We start from the raw sequence: 12,906 nt of genomic DNA on the forward strand, positions 1-12,906 counted from the left end.
CAACCAACCAAGAAAGACCAAAGGCTGTTGGCAAAGGACAGCTGTTGGCTAAAACGACTGTCATCACCATTTCCTTTCTGCTGCTGGAGCCACCTGGCTATGGAGCCAGAGGTGCCGTAAGGTTCAGCTCAGCTCTGTCTGCAAACTGCAGTGACAAAAAGCATCACGTCCAACAAGAGCTGAGAGCACCTTGGGAAAGGAAGCCTTCATGTGAGTGCACTAATAAAAGGAAGATAAATCTTTCATCACAGACCCATGGCAAAACACATTTGTACAGAAACTGACAATCATTCCACAAGTACATACATACAGAAAGTGCCAGAACTGTGTGTCTAATACTTCCACTAAAGGCAAGGTGACAAAATGTGCCTTATTTATGCCTGGCTTTAAAATTCTGAATAAGAAGTAGCTACCCAATCTCAAAAAGTACATGTCAAGTACCAATAAAAAGTATTACCCATAAACTTCACATCTGGGACTGGAGTTGGCAGTATTTGCTGCCTGCTAGAAAAACAAACAGAAAAAATGAGCTCCAAAATATGCATCAGCAAAGAAGATCCCAGAAGTACAGAGCAAGAAGAGAAACAGCAGTGGCATGGCAGGCAGGTTGAACCCCCCGAAGTCCAAGAGCCAACAAATTCTGTTGGGCTTACAGTTTTCTGTAGCATAGTGTATTTTGCCATCATAATTCATATAGCAAAGCTCTTCCACGGTAGCACAGGGAAATCTATATGATAGCTTTGTCTTGCTAATGAGACACACTCAAGGTTAGATTTGGCAGCATTACACAGCAGCATCACAGAGCAGCCTAGAGGAACAGAGGGCTGCACTGCCAGGGTACTTGGAGAGAGAGGAGAACCAGCAGCACCCTTTGGGAAGGGACAAGGGAGAACAAATGCTGGAGTTTATCACCTCTTTGGAAGACCTTTAAATGGCATCCCTGTGTGAATGCAAGGATCAGAACTAAAATCACTACTATGGTCCCCAGCTCTGCCTCTCACTGATGGACAGAGTACAAATACTATAGGCTACACACTGCAGAAAATCTGTCATTGCAAAATTTTAAACATTTGTGACTGCTGAATCTTTTGCAAAGTGAGAAGGAAAAAAATTTTTAAAAAACCAATACTTGTCGTCACCTCCTAAGCATGCTCTCACTTCCTCTTGGTTTTTTTGAAGATGGTGAATAATTGTTTTGCTTGTTTCTTCACCTACTACCTTTTCCTCTTCAGAAAAGCCACATAGTTTAGAAATATTTTTCTTCTCCAAGCCTAGAGGCTTTGCCACAGCTTCTGGGAAGACTGTTCCAGAAATACTTAGACTTGCTGGTTATTAAATGCCAAATCCTGGCAGGCTGTTCTTAACTTTCTCTAACTTTTAGGTATCTGAAGTATATCTGTTCCTTTGCATTAGTGGATATTAGTATTGTTCAGCTAGACAGCTTGTTCTTTCCTATTACATTTGCTAATGGGGAATATAGGAAAGAAATCATAGTCCCCTCTCTTTGCATTTACTACCTTTACAAAACTTGCCCAATTAGAAGAATCATTGAAAAGTGAGTACTAAATAATAGCTTAGATACAAAAACATTTACTGTTAAAGTAAGCAAGCTTATTAGCATACCTACACATAAGCAGTTATTAAACTATTTCTAGGAAAAAACACTATTCCATCTGCACTCAATTTTGCACATTAGTTTCACATGAAACCTTCCTATTCTAAAGACTCCTCACATTACAGAAGTATCTTCTGCTCCCCAATCTTTACAAGACATTCTTTTGAAAGAAGAAGCTGAAGAGTTATAAAGCATTTGCTTGTGTAAAAACAGTGATTCAGCATGAAACACGTACTTGAAATACCCTTCACAAGAAAGGGCTTATTCACGCGGGGACAGTTGGCAGGGCTATCTCAGTCTCCACTTGAATGCTTTTTCCAGTTTGTGTTAAAGGGATTCAGATCCCTGGGAAGAAGCTAATCACCATTTTTATAGGCTGTGGAAAGCAGTCTTGGTTCAGAATTGCAGGTGCTTGTACCAAAAGCCCTCCCAGTGAAAAGCAGAGGACCACAAGTTAATGTTCAACAGAAACTGGCAAATCTGCTGCGCTCACTGAGCAATGTGGTCAGGTGTGAACTGCAAGTGCACACAGAAAACAACCTAACAACTACGGCTGCTCAAAGCACTTAACGCACAATACGCTAAAGAGAAAAAGGCAGAGAACACCTAACACAGGAATTATTTTAGCCAATTCTAATCCTTCCACAATTTCTGCTCACGCCAATCACAGGAAGCTTTAGGCCTCCTAATAGGTATGTGCTTAATTCAGCAAGTAATGTTGCATATAACTGGAAGCAAAAATTGCCACAGTCTGTTGCAAACACCTTTATCATCAACATAATCAAAGCATACCACCAAACATTCATTTGCAGTGGTTCTGCAAGTTGTTTCTGGATATAGGTTTACTCTTCTAAGCTTTAAACCAGTGTCAGTGCCAGCAAGGCTTTAATAGAAAGTAATGGATAATTAAGTTTAGTGGAAGAGTAAGAACAACCAAAGCAAACACTGGCCAGGCCACAGAACATAAAAATCCATTTCATGTCAATAATCTAATCTTCCTATGTATTATGTGACTAATATGACTGCATGAGAGCTAGTTCAGACTATGTCACAATTCTCTGAGCTGAAGCTCTTTGTGCTGTATTTTTCTATGTACTATTCATTAATCTGGAATTCTACAATATATGCCAGCTCTAAAAATACTTGTACTTTCAAGTTCTTGGACAAGAGTATTTATTTCATATGCTATGAAAAGAGTGTAGATGCTCCTACTTAGACAGAACAAACACATAAGACATGACGTAACATCACACCTATGGCTGCTTCCACTTCCAAGACAGTACCAAAGCAGCAGGTACCTTGCTTCCCTCCAACACTGCAAAAAGGCAGAAGTCCTACAGCCCAGCTCAGCATTAAAGGCCACCTTTGGGCACTTGGGTTTCAGTTCTTAATCCACACCACTAACATAACAGCGTCAAGATTAATACTGTACTATGTACTGACTTCGGCAACAAAATCAAAAAGATGTTAGAAATACTGGATTTGATTGCTGCCAGTCAGCTGATATAGAAGAAAAATCCCAAACAAATTGTGGATGCATAAGTGATCTTTACTTCAAAAAGTATTGGGGAAAAACATTAACTGCGTCTTGCTTGAGAAGCAGGCATTGAACTGCCAGTACCTCCTCTGTTTCCTAAATTAATTTGGACCACCACATACAGACATTTGTCTCAAAGTGTCTGAGAAAGAGCCACATGTCAGGTGACTCCGTATGGATCCTTTTGCTGTACAACAATATGGATAGGGGAAAAGAAAGATCTGAAAAGGAAGTGGGAAAATGTCAGGCTGCAAAGCTGCTGTTCTGCCATCAAAACACAGTATTACCTATTTCTTCTATAGATGTTCAGACTTCAAAAGCAGCAGCCGCATGCACTGTAGCACACGAACCCAGACCACACAGGATGTCTTCCCCCCCCACCCCAAAAAATCCCTTGATTAAAGGGGGATATTTACAAATAGCTTCAGAAGTCTGTATAAATCTGTTCCAAAATTTGCACATCCTAAGATAGGTGAAAGTAATATAACAACCATTATTAATTCTAAAACAAATGAAAAATTGAACTTATAAAATGTGTTCTATGCGTGCAAACATGACACAAAACATTGCCTCTGCTACTGCAAGTTTTAGACTGGATTACATTGCAGCCTGTTGCCTTCTCTTTTCAATTGAAAGCAAAGCTTTAAAAACACCAGAAAACTTGGAGCATGGAAAGGGGAGCAAGTTAAAATACAATCCTCCTTACATTCTGGGACTTGTTTATGAAACTTTAATTGTCTTGATAATCTACAAGTCATGAAATTTAAGTCTTGCTGCCCTTGACAAATAAAAAAAGCTGGATTTTTAAAGGACAAGTTAAACATGTCACGTTTGGCAAATATTTTAATAATGTGCTTGTAAACTTTTTTGTTTCAATAGTCTTGTTCTGTCTGCATTACTATTAGTTGTTGCACTGATGAAACAACATTTGAAGATGACCTTCAAGGACTTGGCTTCAAATTAAACCATCAGGAACCCTTAGGTTCTTAGGATAAGAGGGTTCAGTGCTTAAGAAAGCACTATTATCAATTATCAATTATTTCAAACTTAAAGAAATAATAATAGTAACTGTTGTCTTTTAGGTCTCTGAACAGACAGAAATCAGGGAAGACAGAGTTTTAAGATTTGTTTTAGCTTTTTATGAACAGTCCTGTTGAATAACAGAAGCTAAACTATTACACCCACATTACAACATCTAGTTCAGGGCTATCTTTTCCCAAATGAGCTGACTTCTCTCAGGAAAAGCAAGTAAACATGTTTTTTTTTTTCTTCTCCTACTGCAGACATTGAGCCAGAGCCATTCTTATGGCAGTCAAAGATTTTTTTAAAATGCAACCTTAACATTACAAATGTTGAATGCAATGTCAGTACTTCCCTCCTCCCCACTCCTAAAAATAGGAGAATATCACTGTCACCCAGGCTAGTAATCCTATCTTGGGCTACAAGGTTTGAGATGCATACAAGTCCTTCATCGTCTTCACTCACAGCTCCCAGGACAGTTGTGACAAAAACCGATTTCTTCAGCTCTCCTTCTCCAACCATCCAGAACACTTTTTTTTCCCCCCAATGAGACGGAGAAATGGCAACATGGAGGCAAAACCATGTCTGCATTCCCCCAAGAAGCCTGGACTTCCACGCGCTATTCCTTACCTTGGTGGTTCAGGGAGATGCGGTTAGACGGTTCTTGGAAACCCGGTTCCACCAGATCCCGCCGACCATGAGCTGAAGTCTGATCTACATTGTCCTAAAAACAGAAGAGTAGAATATCTTACCAAAACCAGGCATTCTGTACTCCCTGCAAGCTACATTACACGGAGTCAAACCACCAAGACAAAACAGAAAAGCCCTGCCATGCCTCTGAAAGGAGAAACCAATGTCAGAGAAGGTGGGGGAGCAGATCACAGGGGGACACTAGGCTGCCACATTAATACGCGTGGCATGGATCCAGAATCAATGACTGTGCTGTTGGCTCATCTGTACACCAGTTTGCATTTCAAACTGAGAAACAGTGAATGTAAATGCACTTCCTAGTTTAACAAAAGTTTCTTCTTGCATCAAATTATGCAGAGGCTTGGGGCTTTGTTTTCTTTAATTCCAAGTCTGTGGCTTAGGGCTTTGTAACTAATTAACTGGACTGAAACAGATTCAGTAGTGAACTACTAAACCTCAAGAGAAATCAGAAGTTCAGTTTAGATAAACATCCATGGCTCTGGATGCCAACCTGTTGTTTTTTTCATACTGGAACTCTCACAAGATCAAGTTTCATGAAGTTTTAACACAAACTGAATTTGGCTAAGTCTAAAATACCAGGGTTTCTCACAGATCTTGCCAAAGAAGACAACTAGGAGAAAGCAGGAAAATTGAAATACAAACAAGAAAATAGGAAAAGTAAGATAAGACACATTCTAGAAGTATGAGGAGACTTAGAGCAGGTACATGGTTTTAAAAAAGTGGCATACCTTTGCATATACCAGTTAAGGGTGGGTGTGGAAAAGCGCATAAAGTCGACTGCACTGATATATCACCAAGCATAAACTGCTGCAGCGATATACGTGACTATATACATGACCCTACTCTGCCCAAAATGTGGGCTAAATACACAGTGGCATGACCTGCTTTTATGTTAAAACACAGGAACCACCTTCACAGCAAATGACATTGTAATTAAGGCAGAGCAGTAACACACACAGCGAGCGTCAATTCAACTATGCGCAACCATGAGCCCTCAGCCCAGCATTGAAAAAATATAAGCTAATGCTCAAAAACATAATGGATGTAGTGTTTGGGGACTAGAACTGTATATAGTTATACCAGTATCTCTTCATCAGAGACCGTCTCAGCAAATGCTTGAGCTTTGAATCAAGCACTCAAGCACTGCTCTCGAGTGTCGTCACCATCAGGGATCAGTTCAGGAGCCCAAAGGCATTTATAAGACAGAAACTGACAACAGTGGTATGACTAAGAAAGGTTTTTATGAGTAAACACTGTATGATAAGATACAAATGGCATCTACCTATCTATGCCAGATACAACTGGGACCACTCAAACTTCTGCCTCCATACTGGCTATCTCCCCTTATAGCTCTTTACATTCTTTGCACTGGTTTTCACAACACTGGCTGTTATTTCATGCACCACATCTCGCTTATCTCATGAGTTTTTGTTATTGCTTCTCAGGAATCAAAAAAAACCCCAAACCACATCAGACCTTCCATCAGCACAACTGCCTTTGTTCTTACTTTCTTGAAACACAGCAGTATTTGCTGGCTCTTTCACTGGAGCTAACTGAACACTCAGTAGGAACAAGCAACTCAGGAGCTCCTGTTTTCATCAAATCCCTCGCAACTACAGGGTATCACATTCTAACATTATTTTCACTTTTGGAGCACTAGTCATTCTCACTGTATTTATCTCATTTTCTTTGGGACACCACACCGCCATCCCTGACCTGGCCCACATCATCTCCACTTTAAATTTGGGGCAGAAAATATGGGACTTGCAGCACAAGGCAACTGCAGAAAGGACATACAAAATTATGTGTCTGTTCCCCAGAAAGTTCAGTTGTGATTTTTCCAAGGTGCCAGGGGCAACAGCAGGAGGAGATGCTTATCTAGGAAAAGTTTCAGTCAAAACTTAAAAGCTGAACCTGACTTCTCTCAGTACAAAGGCTAAGAGGTAAGCATCACAGGCATGGAGAACTCAGCAGAATGTCCCTCCCCAGCCCAGAGCTTTTCTCTGTGCATTTCCCTTCATGAAATTCAACATGACCAATTTTTATGGGGTAGCTAAAACCCCACAGATGCAGTTTAGCAGCATTAGTTCCACTTCCCAGGAAGAAGTCCCAATGTCTAACACATGGATGCAGTGACGTATTGCCTCTTAGCTGGGAAGAGCAACAGGGCATCCCAAGAGAAATAAAAGTTGGAACAAGAAAACCAGTTATAAGTTATTTGTCACACACCTAAATGTGTTGTCAGTTGCCCCAACATATACAAGTCCCTTCTGGAAGGCAGGATTCATGAAGTACTATGTAGTAACAAAGGTGAAATGGGGCCAAGATGCATCATTTTACATTTGGGTTTCCCACAGCAGTAACACACAAACACTTAACTGAGAGACCTTATTTCAGGCTTTCACTGGGCTCCAGGCCCGTAACTCTTCAATTAAACCAGACTTTTCTTTTTTTTTAACTAGCAATTGCCAAAAATCTACAGGAATAGGATACGCCCTCTCTGGAATCACCTTACATCTGTACCAGAAGATGCTGAGAACCACAGGCCTTACTCACAAAGTTGAGCCAAAGCCATGGTAAGGCAGATCAAAGTTTTCAGAAGCAGAGGTTACAGTGACTAATGACTGCTGGTGCTGCCCGTATAAAGCTGATGCCCCTGCCTGCTTTGTTCAGTGCAAACACCTGCCCACAAGATCCAGAGAGTTCTCCTGCAGCTTGAGCAAAACAGGGAGGCAAAGGTTTCCTCCGGACACTGCGGGCCAGCAAAACCCAGGTGCTAAAGCAAAGCGACAGGCCGTGCATAAACAAAGCCACACCTGTTACAGCAATGCAGGCAGTGGAGGGGAAAAGGTAAGGGCGGTGAGGTTTAAAGAGCCAGGGGTAGTTTCACATGACCCTCCAGAATCTGTTTGTGTCCGTTGTGCACAGACAAACACTGGCACTTGGCCAGCTGCAGTGGAGATCACACACTGGAACAAGGGTAAAAGAAGAGAGGGGAGGGGGGCAGGAAATAAAGTTATATAATTGCTCCGTGCCAGCAGCCTTATTGTCGGGCCCCAGCTCGGGGCTGAGGCCATGGCCTTCAGCAAGGTGGGCACCTGCTTTGGTCCATCACCATCCCCGTGCTGCAGCTGAAAGCAGCCTCCAAGTAAGTAATTTGTTTGCTTCATGGTTTAATCCCCAGCTCTCCCTCGTCCTCCAATAAATGGTCTCAATATGAAATTAAAGCATGTTACCTAACTTACTGTACCATCCAGCTATCGTAGTATTTTTAGAAGCTAGCTGAGCATTAGCCCTCGCTGACTTTTTGCATGTGCTGTTTTCTCTGTCAGTCAGCATCCGCAACCAAGGATGATTTAATTGAGTGACTAGCAAGAGTGCTAGAAGGACTTGAAGCAGGGTCCTTTAAAGCATTAGCATTTCATAAAGCCAAACACACCATCATTACAGGTCAGATTACAGTGTCCTTTTGCAAACCCATGTTGCACGACACAAAATGCTACATGCTTGCATCGCCTTAAGAGCCAAAGTCCACTCATAGACAGTGTTATCTCTACGTATCAGTAACCAGGACAATCTAGATTTATTTTTCAATCTATAACCCAGCCTTTCAAGTTGCACTCCTTCAACTATGACATACATATGTTTGCTGCTGTTTGTGCTAGCACAATAAGCATTTCAGTTATCTAAGAAAATACTAAATCTCATCTTTTAATCAGAGAATCAGCCAGACATATACTACAGCAGCTCTGCTGTCTGCACAGGTGCTCTTTAATCACCTCTTTGGCTCCAAGTGCCACTGTTCCCACCTGCACTTTAGCTCAGGGGAGTATGAGATAGCATTATTAGACAGACCAGTGTGTTGCTACTACTCTACTGCTGCTTCTCTCATCCTAGTTTTTTCAGCAAAGGTTATCTAGTCAGTCATTCAGGGTAATCTCACAGGCAAATAGAGAAGGGAGGAGGCAGATTTGAAAGCACAAATAATGAAGTATCATTTATACTTCCCTTCTCCCTCATTCTTTGCGAAGAAAGGGGTCTAGCATTAGCAGAGACAGAGCAGCTTTCTGGAGAGGTCTGGAAATCCCCTGAAGGCTTCTGCTTCTTCTAATTTCAGTAGTCACTGGAAGTTTACGAGATGAAGAAAGGCTACAAGTGGCAGCACAGCTTCTCGGAAGGACCTGGGAGCACGGCCAGACTGAGGATGTCCAGACCACCAAGACAACAGCCCCTGTTTTTGGATTTACTGTAGCTGTCTGCAAACCCACAGTGCCGTGCCCCTGAACAAAAGGTTCAATTGAGCAAGAGCCACGCGTACTCATGCCAGCAGGCCCACAGCAACAAATTAAGATCATGACATACTTCTGATGTTTGTACACCGTCCAGCACAACAGAAAGCAAAGTCAGACGTGCTGATGGGTCTCACCGCAATTTAGGAGACTATCAAGGCAGATATGCCTCAGTTTGCAGAGAGGGCACTCCTGCCAAGCAGGAGCTCCCTGCCAACCTGGCGGTACTCCTTCATCACACCAAGGTACAGGTCTTAAAACCAGCTGAGCGTAAATAGAAAATTAGCGAAGTCATTATTTGAACCACCACAGCTTTACTCTGTTCAGGCAACTTGTGCACAGCAAAATAAAGTACCTTATATTACCACAGACCGAGGAAGCTATTGCAGAGTGCTCAAGCGTAAGTGGTTCCCAGAAAAAAAAACAATTACACAAATTCACTGAAGAGGTGAACAGCAGGGTCTGTGGAAAAGTGGACACAGCTCCAGGATTCAGGAGCAGAAAGGGGATACTTTGAGAAATTACACTCTCTTTATATCTGCAACTAGTTGCTCTTAGATGAAGGACACAGATAGACAAACATTTCTTTATCTGACCCGGTACTGTCATTCTTAATATGCCCCTGGAGTTTCCTTAGTCAATGAACAGATTAGACATCATTTCTTCTGAGGATGCTTCGTAAGATTCCTCACTTTCCAAACAAAAGACTGCTTGCATTTATGTAAAGTAGCTTCCTGCACTGCTTTTTAAGCTACGCTGATTCTTTATACCATGATTTTGCAGCTTTGGTTTACTTCAAGCATCAAGTGTAGAAGGAGGATAATAGGAGAAGGATAATCAATTATGCTAAGTGCCGAGTAGCCAGCTAGTCATCTAAGTAAACTTTCCTACAGCTTACTGGTATCTACAGCCATCCAGAGTTTCTGCTCACTCAATTTTACTCTTAGCCCTGTGAAGGCAAACACACAGGCTATTACAAGAACAAATCCGACTGAAGGATCCAGACCAGCGTTCAAGTTCTAATCCAAACTCCGCAGTCCAGATCAATTAGTAATTCATGTGATGCTCCTTTCCTAGAAATACAGCAGCACAGTCCCCTACCAGACAGCTGTTTAGTACAACATATTTTCAGCAAGCTGGCACTCCAGAGTTTGAGGAAATTTGTCCCAAGTAAGAGTCCTGAGGGAAGTGCAAGGCTCTTGGATTTGTCCAAAGTCACTGCTTTGCAAACGATTTCAAGTTTACTCAAACACAGCGTGTATGTTTTACTGTTTTCTGCCAGAGTGCTTAACATGTCATACAAATAAAGAAAACACAAGCTTTGCACACTAGGCAAAAAACTTTAAAGCGCATTCTCAGACAACCCACATATTACATAATTAAAGACCTGTAACCTGGTTTCCTGCCTCTTAACTATAGCCATTTGACTAGGTAAGAGCCAAGTGAAAGGCTCAGTAAGTCAACAGAGTAACTGTGAACCTAGAATTTTAGCATTCCCATTGCTAAGAGAGCTTGTACAAACAAGAGCTTAAAATAAAGCCACTTAGCTTTGTCAAAAGTTGGGCTCTCTCTCCTGAAGTAGCAAAGCCACTAACTGCAGGAATCCTTCTGATTTTACAGTACTGGCTGTCAAGACAGAGAGCAATAACCCTAGAGACCAAGAACAAACAAGCCAGCTCAGGATTACAGGAGCAGCAAAGGCAGCAGCACATTCCTCCCAACACACCACAGCACCTCCGATCCTCACTGCCACAAATCACTGAAAACATTCAATAACCTGGCAGGGCACACAGACCTGTTGTGATCCACACGTTCCTACAACCCTCAGCAGACTTACCAGCCCACCACACAACGTATATGATAGCTACAACAGACCGGGAACTAGCAAAGAGAGAAGGAAAATGAGGCTGACAGACAAGACAGATCTGCGCCCGTGGTCCATGTCTCTGCAGTGGCAGAGAATTTGTTAAATGAATCACAGGAATTATATTACGTCCCATGATACAGGGGAAGGCAGAAAGGCTTGTCAGTCTGACCTTGGAGGAACTTCTCTCCCGACCCTCTCTGGGCTTCAACAACCCACTGATCAGAAATCCTTGAAGTCTGAAAAAAATTGGGGGTTTGGACCCTGTTGTCAACACTGAAACCCCATAGTGTGCATGCCTCAAGCCAGTGAAGTGTTTCTTCCTAAAAGCTGTGGCCTGACACAGTTATAGAAGCCACTGCTATAGCTGAGCCAGAAAGTTATTTTTCTGAAGGTGCTTCAGATTTATTTTTAGGAGTCTAGTTATGTGACTTATCACTACCTGCATTGCAACTGATATCAAGGCAAACCAAAAACCGCTGTCATCTACCAGCCAGCTTCTTCCTGTCACCCCTGCCCCGACTCCCAGTGTCTCTTTGGCATCCAGGAAATTAATTAATTAATTAATTAACGTAGTCTGTCAAGAGCTGGACCACAACTAGCAAGCTCCATCAGTATCTGGTAGCAGCAGTTTACTCCTAAAAGGCTTTTCTCCAGCAAGGCAGGAGTGAGCACACCATTTTAGCTGACAGCTGCAGCAATGCACTTTTACAGCATGCATACAGGCTAACATTACAGACTCAGATTCTCTAGCCTGACTTTTGCAAAACTGGCATTAACAGGGCTTTCAGCACTCCTGAACCCAAAGTTTGGCAAGAACTCTCTCATTAGATACAGTCCTCTCTTAGTAGGAACCAATCACTTCTGCAAGAATTGAGCTGTCTCCCCATACTCTGCACAGGGAAATTGGATAGTATATTCCACAGTGTGCACTTTTCGGGCCAAACTGCCATTTATTATGGTAGAAGAAAATTCTGGGCATCGTGGTTGCTGTCTTTTAATCAGTTAGCAAGGAGGGAATCCAACCAACAGGCTTAGAAATGCTAAAAGCTTTGTTCTATTTTTAAAGAGACTGAAACCACTGTGGCTGTTAGAGACAGTTTACATAGTTTACAGCTTAAATAAAGTCTTGAAATACAGAAAAGAAACAAGTGCACAAAGTGCTCAGCGACAGCAATCACTCCTTAGAGGTGTGTTCACCTATAAAGTACTTAGAAAAATGAAGCATTTGCTTACTGATAAAGCATCCTTTTACTTATGTTTTTAAAATAAACTAGGTTTCTTTTCATGTCCAACAAAACACCACTGAATAAATGAAGTTTATATTAGGAAATTCATCACAGTAGAAAAGTCGCATGCTTACATGGAAATTTTGTTTCTTCTGCTGGTGCCCACAGAACCTGATAAAGTATCTTTAGCTTGTATTTAATTGTAAGTTAACCTTACCTCCAGAGCAAGTCACTTTCACTGGCAAGGGACTGCCACTGACAAAGTTATATGTTCAAAGCTACATCCTTTGCTGCATGTTCTAAGCTCTTTGGTTTTGGTCAATACTGACTCAAGCATTAAAGTCCCTGAAAAATCTGTTTTTTGTGAGAGTGAACCGTAATTATCCACGGTAATTTAAAAATTGAGTTTTGTTACCATGAGAAGGTATAACCTAAAGCAGTATGTCATATTCCTCTTCTTTTTAAATAGGCTTTTCAGTGATATCTTGTATCAAAGAACTGACACTTAACAGACTACACTACTTAAATGGAGCCAAAAGCACAAATCCATACGATTTAACTACTATGTCAGATGGTGCTCTCGCAATCTAAGGGAGTAATGCAACCCACAACAATGTGTTGCTGCTCATAAAACCTTTAGC

The 12,906-nt window shown here is 41.7% G+C and overlaps 1 protein-coding gene across 2 annotated transcripts in view; it reads right to left on the reverse strand.

The window, feature by feature from the left end:
- GRB10 (growth factor receptor bound protein 10) overlaps positions 1–12,906 on the reverse strand; it is a 116,640-nt gene that overhangs the window by 77,661 nt on the left and 26,073 nt on the right. For both annotated transcript variants that reach the window (XM_017738726.1, XM_017738727.1), the window contains one exon: positions 4,803–4,896. In XM_017738726.1, coding sequence (XP_017594215.1) covers positions 4,803–4,896 — 94 coding nt within the window. The remainder of the gene's footprint in view (positions 1–4,802; positions 4,897–12,906) is intronic.

The sequence above is a fragment of the Corvus brachyrhynchos genome, unplaced genomic scaffold (assembly GCF_000691975.1).
Source record: "Corvus brachyrhynchos isolate BGI_N302 unplaced genomic scaffold, ASM69197v1 scaffold23, whole genome shotgun sequence".
Taxonomy (NCBI): Eukaryota; Metazoa; Chordata; class Aves; order Passeriformes; family Corvidae; genus Corvus; species Corvus brachyrhynchos.